Consider the following 17737-nt stretch of genomic DNA (forward strand, 5'->3'; position numbering starts at 1 on the left):
CCGCCTCAGGATAATCGTCGCGATAAGGCTCCCGCAGCGGAACTGGTCGCGTTGGTGGGGCCGGGGACCGGGGGCGTCGCGTCGCGGTTATCCGGTGATGAGATCGATCGCCTCGCCTCCGATCCGCTCGATGATTTGGATGGAGATGAGCATTATTCTACGCCCAACTTGCCTTGGGAAGTACGGCACCGCAGCAATGTGAAATTTTCAGATCGAGTAATCTTCAGCAATGTGAAGCATTTCAGAAGTCAGAAGAGGAGGCCTTACTCTGGAGTGGTTTTGGATCACGGTGGTACTCCTATATATATACCACCAGTATAATAATAATACAAGAAGGAATGGAAAAAAAAAAAAAGACAATGTCCACGACGGTCTCCGATAAGACTAGCTTCAGCCACCGACTTTTACTTAAGTATTTACAGATTAGTTATAGCAGTTCAAAACGTATTTCAAAAGGAAATCCACAGATACAGTTTTCACATGTTTGATCTCAACTATGGAAGATATGACTAGCCTAGGGTCCTGACTGCAAGAATCAATAACAACACATCAACTGCTGCATACTAATAATACATTGTGACATCAGCATACTTAGTAAGAATTATCCCAATTTCCAGTTTAAATATCCCAACTGAAAGCATAGAAGATTAGGTCATCACAATGATGGATAAGACCCACAGTAAAGAACCACACTAAGCTTATACAATATTTTGTTCTCTACCTATACTTTATGCAACGAGTGGTAGTATTATTGCCTTTGACAAGGGTATGGATAGTCCTATCCTATGCGAACAATTATATTCATGCGAAAAAAAAACAAGACCAAAACAAATGGAGTCTTCAACATCCAAAATTATTTGTCGGTAGCTGTTCCAAGAAAGGGAGAGGGAAACTGTATCTTCAGTACCTACGTTGAGTTGACTCATCAACCGACACTAGCAAAGATAGTTAACCCTTTCTTTTCTGCATAGATGGTGTTGCCTTTCAGAAGGGGAGCGTTTTGTTGTGACAATAATTGCTTAATACACATCAACATCGAAGGTGTACTAGAGGGACATTGGTTATGCATTTTCGCCCAACCCTTGTCTAATCCTTATCAGGTTCATGATGGTTCGGCTATCTTGATAATGTTTATATGAGTGCTTATACCAGTTTCACAGCAGCTTGATCTTTGAGACAACAGATTACGTATCTTTTAAAAGCTTATTCCGTCTCTGAATACTGCTATTTCTAAGAGAAAGTTTTATCCACATATACTGCTATTTCTACCAGCATACTCGGTCCACTAGCCCATTCAATTTCTCCTCGAAACTTTCATCCCACCAGCCTATTTAATTTCTTCTAGGGAGTAGTACTTTGGCGTATGGTAATTGTTTGAGTCTATTTAGTTGACATTAAATACAGCTCGTTGGAACCAGAGAACCGTAACTTAACGTGCATGATTAATAAATGATGGAACCCAAATTAATTGAAGGTAGAATAGTCTTTTGTTTACCACACTAATCTATCTGAAATCCGCTAGAAATAGCAGTAGTTGGGGACGGAGGGAGTATATACTAGTGCTCATTTCTTCTAGAACAGGGCATACAGATTAAGGTGTCCATGAAATTGCTAGTCAAACTTCACAATTTTGAGTCTTCGATGACATGGAACTAATCGAACATCTAGTGACAAAATTATGCATATTTAAAATATTAAAATATTTTCATATGCTCATGCTGTTGTACTTAAGTTCTTAGAAAAATACAGAGCAAAATATGTGAGCACCAAGTGAAAGACAACAATTAAGAAAACAAGGGTATTCCAGTAGCAGTGATAAATTGATAATGCAGTAACACAGAGCTGCAAAATGACAAGGTATCCAGAGGCAGCTATGGTTACAAGATGCAATGGTATATCAGGTCATCTATCACTCAAAATGTTACACATACAAGAGTGGGGCCTTTGAGGTCACACAAATCAATCGAATGTTGAACTTCTAATTTTATCTCAATGAACATATATATAATTACGAACAGCTGGTATGAACATTTTTCTGAAGGATATGTGCTGCACATGGTATACCGTGGTAGGATTTTACAGTAAGATAAAAGTAGAAACAAAGTTCAACGTGCCTGAAGAATACTCGGATAGTCAGATTGGGCTATGCAGCAGCTCCATCTCCTACTCTGCTCCAAAGGAAGTTGGAAGAACCTGGACCAATCTGTAAATTAATTCTATAGAAATCAATAGTATCATCTCGTGAACACCTCCATATGGGTGATCCAAAACTCCATAAATGTACCGTGTACTGCTATGATATGAACAGAAGAGGTCCTTGGGGCTCTGAAAAAGATCCGCCTAACTAGAGTGTGATACTAAATCTGTACAAATAGAAGCTCATTCCACATGTCTGGTATACCAGGTAAGCACCAGTGCAAGCAATCATTAATTCCAGTGGAAGCTTTTTTGAAAGTAGAGTTTGATATATGCCCCTCATCTCGTAGTTTCGAGATAGCAGTGATATCCAAAAGCTTAACCTGAGTTCCCTTCACAGCATTTTCTGCGGGTATATCAATTGAATGATCCTGCAAGACCTCACTTCCATTAGATAAGGGGATAGTATTTCCACATGTCCCACCTGTGTTCCAGTCACCATTTACAAAGTGCCTTGGTGAAATTGTCCTGAGGAAAACTTTCATCTTAGGATGCCGTGCAAGTTCTGAATCCATCCATCTAGCAATGCTATGCAATGTAAGATTTTTTGCACGGGTTAGGTCTGCAAGTCTACTACCATTGCCTACAGGCTTCCCATCAGCATGCAATTCCCAGTGATTTCCATTGAATTTCCCTCTGTTCCAGTGATGGCCCGTGTTAAGTACTAGGACATCAAAGTCATTAAGATACTTCTTCAAAAATGTAACTGGTCGATCAAGATGCAATGCATATCTGGTCACTGTGTCTTCTGTATTCAGAGGTTCTAATTCAGACAGAGTAGCAGACCAGTAGAACAAGATAGTTGTGTTGGTGGACGGAAATCTATAAGCCCACCCATCAGGTCTTAGAGCACCTGGGGCTTTGACAAGGCCATATTTCCAACCAACATCTTCGACCTCAGGACTGTATTTGCCACCAGTTGCTATACACATCATTGACTGAAATTGTTGTCTGCCAAGTGAATCACCAACAAAAGCAAGAGTTCGGTTCCTCATCCTGAAATCCCAAAAATTGTTAGAATAATCCAGATCTCAATAAGGTGCACAGATAAATGAAGTAAAATACCTTTTTAAGAAGTTAGGCCCTGTAAACTCAGGCATCTCACAGCCATGTGGCTGCCACCGATAATTCTCATAAGAGAAATGTGCGCGCCGCATCATTCGACAAGCCCACATTTTTGACAGCCATTGCTTGCACTCGTTACCAGAGTACAGTGGCCGCTTATCATCTTTTATCCACTTCCCCTTTGCGTAGTTACAATCTATGAAGTAACAGAAGCATCATATGAGGCAAAGGAATTTGATATTGGATTCAAATTTCATACTTGGGCCTTGTTTAGTTCCCAAAAAATTTTGCAAAATTTTTCAGATTCCCCGTCACATCGAATCTTTAGACGCATGTATGGAGTATTAAATATAAACAAAAATAAAAACTAATTGCATAGTTTGGTCGGAATTGATGAGATAAATCTTTTGAGCCTAGTTAGTCCATAATTGGACAATATTTATCACAAACAAACGAAAGTGCTACAGTACCTATTTTGCAAAATTTTTTTGGAACTAAACAAGGCCTTGCAAAAACAACCAATCACCAGCAAAAAGTTGTGAATTCCAATGGTTGAGATGAATAAACAAGAATAAATGGCATTGCTCTGCATAGTTACATTCTAGGAAGTAACAACAACCTTCTATTATGTAAAGGCAGATAAATGGGGCTTAATGTGTAAACATGGAGCAACCACAAATTGTTTGGTTTACAAAGAAGCACCAGGAGAAGTATGCTTTCAGAGGCTTGGGGTAAGTCAGCAAGCACGAAGCGAAAGTGGGGCAAACAACAAAAACAATAAGTATATTGTGTGACAACATGCATAAGAAATTACTGTTCATCACTTTGTCCTTACTTTTGTGCAAGCGACTCCTGGAAGATGGACCTGGAGACCCAGCTAGGGTCGCTCCATCATCTCCAAGATGTTCCTGCTCCTGCTGCTGTAGGAAACCTGATGCCAAGGGGAATACAAACAACAAGTCAACCGACAGGCAGAGTGTAGATTCTGAATTGGTAATAAAGCAACAAGCCAAAAAACATAACATACTGATGTCAGACTACCTTGAGAGAGAACTTTTAACTGGCCTGGTGTTGTGCTGAAGATTGTGAGGACTGGGGCTCCTTCCAGTAACAGAACAACAACCGGCACAGCGAGGAGAACCACCAGGCCAAAGCATAGCTTGTGGACAAGGAGCCTATGCAGACAGCCGCCTTTCATCCCAGTAAGGCAGCATAGGACCTGTCTGTCACCTCAAAGTCAATCAGATGCTTACTGAGCTAGACTGAAGTCACTGGAAATCGACCGGGCCAAGAAGCCTGCATTTAGGTCCAAATTCAGAAAATGCTCAGTCACTGTTGGAGTTGTCACAGGTGAAACTTGCATCAAAATTCAAGATAGCAAACTTAATAACTTTGGAGCAATGCTCAGTCCAAATTCAAAATAACTGTTGAAGCAATGCCGCATCGCTCTTCTCAATTCTAACAAAAGTACATCAGAATTTCCAACAGCAAAGTGCGAGATTTCATATACGAAACCAGCAAACAGTACACGAGTGGTAATACGCAATATACATGGAAACAACATGGGGGGGGGGGGGGGGGCGCACAGAGGTCACTAGCAAGCAATGAGCTGAAAAGGGCAATCTCCTTCCAATACCGAGCGATAGTGACACAAAAACTTGAGCATTAAGCAAGCAGACAGGTCGACCTTCTGCTGACTGATCCACGAAGTTTGCCAACGATGTTGACACTGGGCTCTTACGGGGCCAGTCAGAGTCTCGAATCGGCAGACACACCCCAATCGCAGTAATCAGTTAGCACTCGCGTCGCTGCAGAACTTCGCTATCAAATCCCCGTCGCCACAGGCAAGGGTAATAGCCGGTCCACGCCTAATGATACAAAATCCAGATAAAGGCACCCAATCCAAATGTGCTCAGCATCAACGTGGGGTGGCACTTCGCGGGCGAGATCCACCGCGAAAAAAAAATAGCACAGCGCGAAGAATAGAAGGACAGAGAAATCTCCTAGCCGCGGCGACGCAAATGAGATCCGAGGCTACAGATTCTCATCGGTGGGAACGAGGAATGAATTGGACACGCACGCGGGTTGGTGAGGCAGAGCGTTCGACGGGCTCACCTGCTCGTGGCTCGTGGGGGCGCAGTTGAACGCCGCTGCCGGTCGACGCCGCCGCTGCGAGGACGCGGGCGGAGAGGGAGGGGAGGAGCGGAGAAGGCGAAGCACGTGTGAGAAAGCCGGAAAGAGGGCGAGAAAGGCGAGGCGCAGGCGAGCGGGGGAGGGAGGGGGAACCGGGGTCCGGGGAGGAGAGACGGCGGCCGCAGGGGGGCGGGGCAGGTGAGGTGTCGCGCGGGGCCCGCGTTGTGCCTGGTGTAGAGTCCACGCCTCCAAGCGTTTGGTGTCGTCTCGTGCGCGGCGTGGCGGTGGCTTCAATTCTCGGTTAAGGAATGTCTCTTCCCTTCGCCAACATGCAAAGCACGTCGTGGGTCGTGACACTCCGGCCAATTGAGACTTTTGTTTTATTTAGAAAAAAAAAAGTATTTTCTACTGAAAGAAAAAGAGAAAGGTAGAATCTGACTGAAGTTATAGCTTATTTTACCTAAGGTACTTTTCATAGCACTTTAGAATTCGGCTTTTGACTTTCAGTTTTTTTTTATAAAGAAAACTGGTAGCGATAGAGATATATTTTAGTCGTTTTAAGGAAGATAAAGAGAGGGGAAGGCTTTATAGTTGTTTTAACTAAATAATTTTTAACTTTTTTTAACATCATATAGTTCATATTAGTTTGTTCACGTACCATAGTTTTTCCGTAGCTCACGTCTGAATCAAACAGAGTCTTCACCAAAAAGAATACAATAGCGTTTCTATGTACTTAGCACACTTTTATTACTATCAGATATATTCACACATTATACAACTTGTTGCGTGATTATTTAATTAGACGACTTACGGTTTGAAGATTCATTAGCAATTACGTCATGCGTATTGTTTTAGTTTTATCCTTCACCGCATGCTATGCTAACTCATGTGGATATGATCGTACTAGGGGACTGTTTTGTTTCCCTTGGTAAATTTTAGTCAACTAAATTTTGGTCACTTTAGTAGCTAAAGTTCTAAATACACTGATTAAAAAGGAGTTCAGATAGCTTAGTCCCACTAGTCTTCCAAGAGTAGCTAAAATAATTTCAGCCGGCTAAAATTTAGCAAGAGGAACCAAATGGGCCATGTTTAGAGATTTATAAATCATCGTGTCATGCATTTTAGTTTGTTCTAGGACCATACTCTGAATCATACCTAAACACTAATTCGCAAGGGCATTTGTCTCTCATATTCACTTTTAATCCCGTTTTAAATGCTCGTTATCGTGTTACAATTTGAATGATACAATTTATATATATGTGAAAGATGCTATTTATGTCGCTTTATGTCAATCAATTGATCCAAGTTGGTTTCCATTGAGTTATTACAGTGTTGATCCAAGTTGGGTTCCACTACATATTTTTTAAAAGGTTCTTCACTGCAAAATGGTAAAATATTCTTCACTGTAATGACTCACTGTTATAACATCAAGTGGGTTTAGTATGGTTAGGTTACACGCTAGCTCCTGAAAATCCTTTCCAACAGAAGAAGGGGCAACACGCCACACACACTTGGAAACTGCAGGATTCAGGAACTTGCTAAGTGCTGTTGCTTTGCTCCACCAGTGTGCAGTCTCTCAATCATGGCCAATCACTAGTGCCCGGTTCTAGAAAAGTTGCTGCTGCATTATTGCCCACCGATTGAAACACTGATGCCAAATGTCACCGGCGCTTCGTCACAAGAGGATTTGACGCATCAGGTAATCAGTTTTTTTTAATAACAAGGTAATCAGTTGTAGCAGTGTTCATACTTCACAGTCTGAAATGCACTGTAGAAAGACACTTCATATTGAACGGATGTCTTTGCTTTTGATAGACTGTGTGGTCTATGGTTTGTGCCATTTTTTGTCATAAACAAACAAATGCAATGGCATCAGAGACCCACGAAAGTGCAATTATGAAGATGCGAGGGGCTACCAGCTTAAGAAAATGGTGTCTTCATTGCCACAGGGTAAAGAGAAATGCATCGCAAAAAGAAGACCGCTCTAGTTCAAAGAAAAGGGCACTAAACTGATTCAACCTTCAGAACTAATATGATTAATGATGAGGAAATAATACCAGTTCCGCAGAGAATCTGCATGCATAGAAGGAAATAAATGTCTAATTGACCAACTAAGAATTAGAAGCCATATCAGTTGCACAAAGATTGGTTACAGACTTACAGTGAAAATAATATCTGCCTTATGGTTTACCATATTTCTCGTAATTAGGTTCAGCAACCTATGTAATCCATATAGCCAATTTCACAAACTATGTTGTCATGGGTGTTTTTTCCTTGATCATCCATTGTGAGAAACTAATAATTCCAAGAACCAACTAAAATGCTTCAACCTAATGTATTATCACTTTGCTATGAGAATTCAAATGCTTAATAGCCCCCTCTACAACTATGCAGTGCTTTTGCAACAGGGTACAATTGCACAGTCCCCTTGTATCAGTATGATCAGCAAGTGCTATAGCTCTTCCCTTACTTTTTATAACCGGTTTTGATCAATGATGTGCTAGATCTTTTAAACAAAAGTCGACCACTTCCCTTTCTCAACCACCAACAGGTTCCACACCAAGTGACAGACCAAGTAAGCATAAAGAAGAGAACCATAAAAGGGTGTTCCAAAAAAGTTTGTGCTCAACGAATATGCTAAGTAGATCCCTTTCCAGTGCGAGCCTACAAAAAGACTACGCTCTCCCATCTTAATCGACCATTACACCTTTGCAGTATCACCACCTGAGCGCAGCCTCATTTCTCATGGCCTCCTTCATCTGCTGTCCGCCAATCTATTCTGTGGCCACATCTTGCTGGCAAAGCCATGGATGATCTTCAATCGCAGGGTGGTCATGCCTGAAAGCCTACAGCGCAGAGGGCAACCAAGCAACTTTGGCAGAGTCTTGTATGTCTCCTTGAATTTATTATGGGTTATACTGTAGCTTGTCCTGAGTTCATCTACTGCTGTCAACTTCTACATTAAAAGTAATAGCGAACTGATTATCACTTCTTTGAGACTCATTATATTGCCTATTATTGTTTTGTCCCCATGTGTGATTGTATGAGAGACGGTGTTGTTGAGGGCTTAAAGCCCAAAAGTTAGCTTATCTCTAGTCAGTAAACACTATACTTCCTTTTTTTAGGCTGTTGAAACTTTGGTGTTTTCGTTGATACTGGCATACTGCTGTGAAAACTAAAATGATCCCCAAAAGGCACTCCAGAAGATATGGCAACTCTGTTAACTTTACTTCACTAAGATCATTCCATATTAACAATCTTGCCATCTAATAATCTTTTAGGAACTATCTGATTGGAGGTTAGTTTAGAGTATTAAACACCAGTGAACTATATTCCTGAAATCTTGGTTCTCTACATGTTTTTTTTAATGAAGTTCTCTACATGTTTACTCCCTGAATAATTTTTTTTCCCAAATTGAACAACCTCCCATCATGCTACTTATCTATTAGGCTCAATCCTATGCCGTACCAATTGAATTGGGCACTAGATACTTGAAACCATCCATTTTGGAAATCCCAATTGCAATACAGTTGCCACACCCAGCTCCAACTGACAATTGCTTATTCTTTCTGTAACTAATCAAGTTTGCAATTCACAAACACGAAGAGGAAATTATTCATTCACTCACCAGCCAAACTGACCTTGGTGAGGATAAGAAATTAAGAACACGGACTGACCTGCCCGCTACTCCGCCGCCTCTGCCTTGTTCTTGGAGAATCCGGCGATGTCGCTGGTCCTGAAAAAGTTCTCCCAGTTCCCCCCATCGAACTTCCTGTACTCGACGTGTTTCACGGTGCCGGGGTCGACGCAGGCAACGGTGACGGCCACGCCGTCCGGATTGGACCTCGGGGTGTAGAAAGAGGTGATGCCGCAGGCCTTGCAGAAGGTGTGCTTGGCCGTGTGCGTGCCGAAGGTGTAGGTGGTGATGAACTCGTCGGCGCCGGGCTGCAGCTTGAACTTGGCGGCGGGGACGATGAAGTGGGTGTTCCCGCGCATGGAGCAGCTGGAGCAGTTGCAGATCCACGCCACCACGCTCGCGGGGGCCTCGACCTGCCACCGCACGCGGCGGCAGTGGCAACCGCCGGTGTGGACGACTGCCGCCTCGGAGGCCATGAAGGTCTGCAGAGAGAGCAGAAGCTCGCGAGCTTCAGTTCCAGCACGCTGCAGTTACTTTGACTCGGCTCTGTTCTCTTTTAGGGCAGTTCCCTAAAACAGCGGTAAAGTTATTATTGCCCTCTCCCACTCAGCTCTACACGTACCATATCTGATAAAACATGTTTTTTTTTAAAAAAAAAACAGCTTCACTTATTTAGAGCAACTCCAATCAAACCCTCAAATTCTCTCCCCCCCACCCCTCTCCTTATTTGAAGTGTCTCATCTATATGCAGCCTCTACTTCTTAGAGCACTCAAACTGATCTAATTTTTTTTCTCCTTTGCAACATTTTTATCTCTAAATAAATTTATTAAAAAAATAAATTTAAAGATTTTCCAATATATAATAAATGTTAATATTTTTTAATATATATTTAGTCAAAGTTATTTCTCAAGAAACGAAAATGACAGATATTTAGAGACAAATACACTATATTGTTATATACTCTATTCATTGGCTCCACTTGTCAGCTTCATTAGAAGAGAGAAAGGAGAAGTAGGGGAAGGATAGAGGCTCCTACATCTAAGGGTTTAGGAGAGAGAAATGAGAGCCCCTCAAAAACAGGATGGGAGTTGTAAATAGTTTATGCTTGTGAGAAAAACACTGTTGAATAGCTAGCAATAAAAAAATAACCAAACAATACTTTCAACCATGACTTATCAGCCAAACGAACAAGCTAGCCTTTCTATTTTTTGCTTTTTTCATTTACACCTTCATTTTCCATCTTATTGCCCACCGTATGCCCCTTCATCTTTCTCCATCAGGTATCTTTTGTGGTTATGCCCTGCCCCTCTTCGCCCACATTGCTTTGCCCCTATGTCTACAACCCTCCCCTCCATGCTCCCTTTTGGCTTGTGCCACCGCCGGTGGCACCTCCCTGCCTGCACCAACGTGGAGCCGATACAAGATGTGGGAGAACAAAAGTGCGTGGAGCCTATGAGAAGGACGACACATGGGCTCGGAGCATTAGCGTCCATTGAGCAAATGAGTCAATCGAAGCTAGCTTTTCACCTTCTTGACCTCTCACTGGCCTCTCTTAGAGCAAGTATTATAGCAGGCTGTAAGCCAGCTAAATAATGAGGTGGAGGAGATAGAAGAGGAGAGAGAGTAAAAGCAGGTTGTAAGCTTACAGCCAGCTCAGACACAAAAACCAAGAAAATATGTGAGACAGACAAGTGGGCCATGTATTAATAGTGATGAGCTAACCATTATATGAGTGGGCTGCAAGAAAGTTGTAAAGAAATCTTACAGCCAATAGCTGGTTGTATTATAATACTTGCTCTTAGCATGATTTTTAGGGAATTCTTTGGCAAAGCTGTTTTTGCCCCATTTGGTAGGCAGTCATAAAACTACTTTAGGAGCTACTCTAGAAGCGCTACCAAACTAGGATTTCTCGTACATAAATATTGTCATAGGGTACATCTACTTAGCTATTTCCATCCAAGCCAATGGTATGCACTTCCATTTAAACCACATCCACCACTTAGAACAGAGGGCCTTCTGAAAGGTCCTAAAAGCTAGAGTACGTGAATAGCCTAATAAAACTTTTTACAACAACACTAAGAGCACTTGATTAGTATATAAGAGGGTGAAGCGAATTTGGCACAAGCTCTACAAGGTGATGCAAGCCTCCTACCCAATCTAGTTTCTATTCTAAAGTCTCTAAGAAAGCACACCAAAACTATGCCACTACTCACCCCTAAGTGATAAGATAAACTAAGCAATAAAGCTACACAAACTAGCTAGCAAAGTAATGCAAAAGAAGGGTTAGGATTGAGATACCACCGCATAGAGGAATGAGCCAAATAAACACAATAGTGAATGCCAATGAAGACCAATCATCTCATGATCAAATGTTGACACAATGATTTTTTACCGAGGTTCACTTGTTTGTTGATAAGCTAGTCCTCGTTGTGGCGACACACTCACTTGGAGGTTCCCGGGCAAATCGGCCTCGCATGCCAACCTTCACTAGGGTGCCCCTCAACCAACACAAGATGAGGATCACACAAGCCACGAGCAATCCACTAAGGTATCTTTTAGCTCTCTGTCAGGGAAAAATCAAGAACCCCTCACAATCACCACGGTTAGAGCCAGCGACAATCACCAACCTCTGCTCGATGATCCTCACTGCACCAAATCATCTAGGAGTCAGCAAACTCTAAGAGTAACAAGCGAATCTCGCAGCAAAACATGATCACCAAGTGTCTCTAGATGTAATCACTCAAGCAATGCACTTGGATGCTCTCCTAATCTCACAAAGATGATCAAACTATGATGCAATTGAGTGGAAGGGCGTTGGCTAGGCTCACAAGGTTACTATATCAATGAAAATGACCAAGAGAATGAGCCTAAAGCTGCCCAACAATTGTTTATAGACACCCCAAAAAAATAGAGCTATTGGCTGTCATATTGTATAGAAAACGGGGGCGTCACACGCGCAGACGGTTAGCCATCAGATGCCACTGCCCAACGTTCGACGCTTAGATGGCAGCCACATGTCCTGCTTTTGAATCTCACGCATTGATCTCTAATGATCACAAAGTCAGTCGACACTGCAGTTAAAGGGGGCGTCAGATGCTCTGACAAAACCCATTGGACGTTTAGCCTCACATCGGACACTACTCAGAGAGGTCCAATAACCCTCAGAGATACATCAAATGCGTTTGATGGTATGTCATCGGACGTGCCTCAACGTACGACGTACATAGCCTGAAACTCACTCGCGACAGCTGCTAACGTCACATTACACCGGATGCTCAAATAGTGTTCGGCCAGCGTCCGATGCGAAACCCTCGGATGCTTCGACGCACTACATAGAAAAAGCAACACTTAGCCACAATGCACTGGACGTTGTGCTAGTGTTTGAGCCTCCATAGCTAGAGTCCGGTGAGTGTTTCTCACTGAAGAACACTACCGTGACTTCCTAAAACTTTCCTTAGATGCAATAGAAAATATGCATTATATTTTCTCAAAAGCACCTCTCTACCTCTCAAACTCCACCTCCTTTGCAAATGTGCCAACACCACCAAGTGTATACCATCAAGTGCAAGTGTGTTAGCATTTTCACAAGCATTTTCTCAAAGGAGTTAGCGCACTCACTAGATCCTAATGCATTTGTGATGAGTTAGAGCATCTAGTGGCACATTGACAACCACATTTCGATACGAGTTTCACACCTCTTTATAGTACGACTATCAATCTTAAATCACTCACACCCTCTATGGTGTCTTGAGTGCAAATCAAAAGCTCCTAACCAATTTTACCTTTGCTTTGAGCTTTTTGTTTTCCTCTTTCTTCTTTTCCAAGCACGAGCACTTTATCACCTTGGTTCCACCATCACCATCAGGATCATCATCCGTGTTGCTCACCACTTGGAGTGTGCTTTCCTATCTCATAAACACTTAGGGCAATAGGTTAGCATATATGGTTTTATCAATTCACCAAAACCAAACTAGAGTTTTCACCTTCACAAAATTTTGTAGCTCAATGATCTTGAGTACCTCTTTGTCTTATATCCATTTTCGTCTGCTATGATTTTTATCTATCCGATTTCACATCCGTATTAAAAAATGTAAAATTTCTAACATGATCTACATTTGTGAATAAAAAAGTACCAGTATAGTCATCTAAAACTTATATATATGATTAATCAGTAATGTAAACAATATCCATAATAGCAATATAAATGATATCAATTTTAGTATAACAAATGATATGCATCATTTAAACTATTTAAAACTTATCTCTATGGATAATATCATTATATGAATTTTATTATTATTAGCAATATAGGAAGCATAACTTTATTCAATTTAAATATGGCTAATCATATTAATTTTAACTATTTTACTTATTTATATACTGACTAATAAAATTATTTTATATATTTTAAATTAGTAGATATCCTATTGTCAAGAAAATAAATATATGCTATCGTCAAAACTAGTAGATATCCGTATGGGTTCAAACAAACAGTAGCAATATTTTCCAACAGACCAAATCTGTTTAGAGTTCAGATCTATCCATATCCTAGTCTGCATATTCAAAATTCGATATCATATCTGAATACTCAAATCATATATTTATGGTGTCGATATCTAAGTGTATCCTATCTATGCATAAACTATGTGTATTCGAATCTAAATCTAAATAAAAATATGAAAATAAATGTAATATCAGTGTTTACTTCTCTGGATATCCGTATGCAAATTAGAATTCAAGACATCCGTTTTGTGTTCGTATTCAATAATATCGATATATTGGTATTCAAACTAAAATGTAATAAATAGTGCAATTTTGTGTTCTATTCTACGGGGATCTAGTCTAAATCCATCCCTGCATCTCGCCGCCGAAGACCCATTCTGTGTTTCCACATTTGTCAGTAGCACAGGAGCAGCATAGTCAGTGGCGGAGCCAGGAATTTACAGCTGGGTATGCCATAGATAAAAGAAAGTCAAAGCAAATATGCAATAAAGGGGTGTTTAAATCGAGTGCGTAAAATTTTAGGGTGTCACGTCGGATATTGCGGTACTAATAAAAGTAGACTATTAACAAAACTAATTATATAAATAGAGACTACGGGATGATTTTTAAGTTAAAATATAGATTAATTAGGCTTAAAAATTTATCTTATAAATTAATCTCAATTGTGCAATTAGTTATTTTTTAAACTATATTTAATAATCCGTACATGTGTCGTGATAGAAGCAAAACTTTTGAAGTGACAACTGACCTGAATGGACCATGAGTAACATTTGGTGTGGACGTTGAGGCTGTTTTTTTTTTCTTTTTACCCTTGCAAGTTCCTCTCAATGCAAATATGATAACACATGTCTTCTTTTTCATCTACATTATTACAAGTATATAATAAAAATAGAAAAAGAAACGTTCAATAGTCAAAATCGAGACAGACAGACGGCGAGATTGTAAGTTGATTGGTTTCTACATTTCTGAGCTTTGTTCTTCATGGGCTGCCAGAACTAATTGGTGTATCGAGCTTATGGGTCATACTCTGTATACATATATGACATGATGTACCAATGTACATGTAAATCTGTATACATATATTTATTTTTGTGCCACAAATCTTGGTTTGGCGCCGCCCATGAGCATAGTAGACAGCGATGCACCACGGAATTGTAATCGTAATACATGACTGAAAGTCATGGCTGAAAACATTGTTTATTAATTTATTATAAGAGAAAAACATTGCTGAATCGGTAGATAATTAAGCTCAAACGAACAGACTCTTTGTTAACAATCGAAGATGTCGATGTCTACACTCGGTGTGATACTAAGTATGCAGCAGTTAAAAGATATATTCGAATTAAAGATAGATGCTTCCCAGATGGATGGTTGCGCTGGGAGTAGGGGTAAAAGCGATTGTATTTGAGACCAAATTTATTTAGAGGGATTAATATATGTCTGTGTCCGAGTTTAGATATTCAATATTTGATACCATGTTCATTTATGAATACTTAAATTATATATTTATATCAATATCCAATCACATTCTATCATGTATAGTTGGTACTATCCGTATTCAGATTCAAATACCTCCTAAGCTGGTACACGGAATTGACAAAAGGCGACACCTACCCATCTCCTTCCTCTATTCCTTTTATATACTCCCTCCGTCCACGAAAGAGTCAATTTCTAAAGTTGTCCTAAGTCAAAATTTTTAAACTTTGACCAAATTTCTAGAAAAAAATGCTAAGATTTATGGTATTAAATTAGTATCATTAGATTCATCGTAGAATATATTTTCATATAATGCGCATTTTATGTTATAGATGTTGTTACTCTTTTCTATAAAGTTAGTCAAACTTAAAAAAATTTGACTGGCACGGATTCTAGGAATTGATTCTTTCGTGGACGGAGAGAGTATGTCGTTCTAGGAGCAAAAGTAAACATCCAGATTCACTCAATCATTAATGCGCATGTACTTAGTGTATGTCCAAGTTCAGATACCTATGTTCAAAGCTCAAACGACTTACATATAGGGACAGAAAGAGAATATGTTGCCATGCTGTTCGGTTTAAATAAAGGCCCTATTTGACATATAGAGCTCCTAGGTTTCATCTCTTATGACTACTCTCTCCTTCTCTTACAGAGTAGTGGGAACAGGTGAAGACAGTTTTTTAGCTTCACTAGCTCTGTGAGAAGAGGAGAAAGATTAGAAAAAAAGATCTCTAAAAAGAACTCTTGCAAATAATACATGATGAGTGAATACATCAGAGAAGCTAGAGTCGATGGAACCCTACCAAATAAGGCCGAAGCCTGCAACTTTTGAAAGAAAGGCAGGAGGGAGTGTTGGAAAGCTAAAGGTGGAGTATAATGCTAGTAGCTTTTTCAAGAAGTAGAGACTCGAATGCTACAATTTTAAAGTTGTCGTATTCAGAATGCTCTGTCTGTCTTTAAATCCAACGTGTGATATCTCGTAATCTAGGACGAGGTGTACCTCAAATCACACACCAACAACTTATCCTCACATTTATTGACTAATGTTTTGCGTAGAATAACACTGTCACAGTAATTCATTTATTACGTACTACCCGGCACAAACATACCGAAACACTGACAGTCGCTTGACAAGGGAACAGTGATCAGACTACTACAAGAGAAAATCATTTATTACGTACGCACGAACATACCGAAACACTCAACTGTTCCCTTGACAAGAGGGAGCAGTGATGAGTACTACTCCGGCGCCGCCGCTGCCTCCGCGTTCCCCTTGGAGAATCCGGCGATGTCGCTGCGCTTGATCCACTCCTCCCAGTTCCTCCCGTCGGCCTTGCGGTACTCGACGTGGTCCAGCGTGCCGGGGTCGACGCAGGCCACGGTGACGGCCACGCCGTCCGGGTTGGACCGCGGGGTGTAGAAGGAGGTGATGCCGCAGGCCTTGCAGAAGGTGTGCTTGGCCGTGTGCGTTCCGAAGGTGTAGGTGGTGATGAACTCGCCGGCGCCGGCCTGCAGCTTGAACCTGGCGGCGGGGACGACGAAGTGCGTGTTCCCGCGCATGGCGCAGTCGGAGCAGTTGCAGACCCACGCCACCACGCTCGCGGGGGCCTCCACGCGCCACCGCACGCGGCGGCAGTGGCACCCGCCCGTGTGCACCAGCACCACGTCGTCGGGGACGCCGGAGCCGCCGCCGCTGCTCATCTTGTGATTGTGAGATGCGGAGCGGAACAGAGGGCGTAGAAGCTTACTAATTGGGAGCTTGCTGCCTCGATGAAGTTGGCGACGGATGTATCGAGGGTGGGCTCTGCCGCTCTGGTTTTCTACTCTCGGCTAGAAAATTTGACGCACCTTGTGGAATGTGGAGGGGGAGGGACGCTTGGAAGAAGCGTGGAAGCGAAGCTCACTTGTGTCATTGTGTGAAGTGTGAACCGGTGACGTGGTGGTGTGGGGGTAGGTGGCCCCGCAGCCACCGTTTAAAGCCTTTTTCCGTTTGTGAAAATTTTTGGTTTTAGCTATTATAACATTTTTATTTGTATATAATAATTATTGTCTAATTACGGAATAACTAAGCTTAAAAAATTTTTCTTATAAATTATAGGCAAACTGTAAAATTAATTTTTTTATTTTCATCTATATTTAATGTTTCATGCGTACAAAGATTCGATGTGAAGAGAATCTTGAAAATTTTTAGAAACTAAACAAGTTTCGTAAATTTTTTTTGCTATTGTAACACTTTCGTTTGTATTAAGTAATTATAATCTAACCATAAACTAATTAGATTTAAAGATTTATCTCACAAATTACAGATAAATTGTGTAGTTAGTTATTATTTTATATATATTTAATACTTCATGTACGTGAGAGAAAATCTTGAATTTCTTTGATAACTAAATAAGGCCTACAGTCCTGTTTGGTTGATGTTGTTAAACTTTAATTTTTATAATACCAAATATTTAGACAAAAGCATGAAGTATTAACTATAAATTATTTATGAAACTAAAAATATAGTTAGAAAATAATTTATAAAATAAATCTTTTAAACTTAATTATTTTATAATTATATATTAATTATCAAATAAAATTAAAAAATTATAATACTTATTAAACTTTAATATCTTTAAAAAAACACGCCGCTTAGACCTCCTGTCACCGAACGAGTGGGCAAAGGAAGAGCGGCGGCTGGGCTGGGTTGAGAAGCTGCAGTGAAAATCAGCCCAAGAGCGGCG

General features: G+C 40.8%; 2 protein-coding genes and 1 pseudogene across 4 annotated transcripts; all 3 read right to left on the reverse strand.

The window, feature by feature from the left end:
* On the reverse strand, nucleotides 1772-4557 carry LOC110432879 (protein trichome birefringence-like 14). Its single transcript, XM_021453960.1, has 4 exons — nucleotides 4303-4557; nucleotides 4097-4192; nucleotides 3262-3457; nucleotides 1772-3192 (listed from the first exon to the last, which is right to left on the reverse strand). The coding sequence occupies exons 1-4, from the start codon at nucleotides 4457-4459 to the stop codon at nucleotides 2358-2360; spliced, it is 1284 nt and encodes a 427-aa protein (XP_021309635.1). The 5' UTR covers nucleotides 4460-4557; the 3' UTR covers nucleotides 1772-2357.
* LOC8055796 (centromere protein V) lies at nucleotides 4425-9646 on the reverse strand. Of its 3 annotated transcripts, none has more exons than XM_021453961.1 (2): nucleotides 9072-9646; nucleotides 4425-4557 (listed from the first exon to the last, which is right to left on the reverse strand). In XM_021453961.1, the coding sequence occupies exon 1, from the start codon at nucleotides 9505-9507 to the stop codon at nucleotides 9079-9081; it is 429 nt and encodes a 142-aa protein (XP_021309636.1). In that variant the 5' UTR covers nucleotides 9508-9646; the 3' UTR covers nucleotides 4425-4557; nucleotides 9072-9078. The 3 variants fall into 3 exon arrangements, with proteins under 3 accessions (XP_021309636.1, XP_002462346.1, XP_021309637.1); XM_002462301.2 differs by lacking the exon at nucleotides 4425-4557 and adding an exon at nucleotides 6791-7064; XM_021453962.1 differs by lacking the exon at nucleotides 4425-4557 and adding an exon at nucleotides 7090-7467.
* LOC8056232 lies at nucleotides 16015-16907 on the reverse strand (annotated as a pseudogene).

The sequence above is a fragment of the Sorghum bicolor genome, chromosome 2, assembly GCF_000003195.3.
Source record: "Sorghum bicolor cultivar BTx623 chromosome 2, Sorghum_bicolor_NCBIv3, whole genome shotgun sequence".
In the NCBI taxonomy this organism is placed as follows: domain Eukaryota; kingdom Viridiplantae; phylum Streptophyta; class Magnoliopsida; order Poales; family Poaceae; genus Sorghum; species Sorghum bicolor.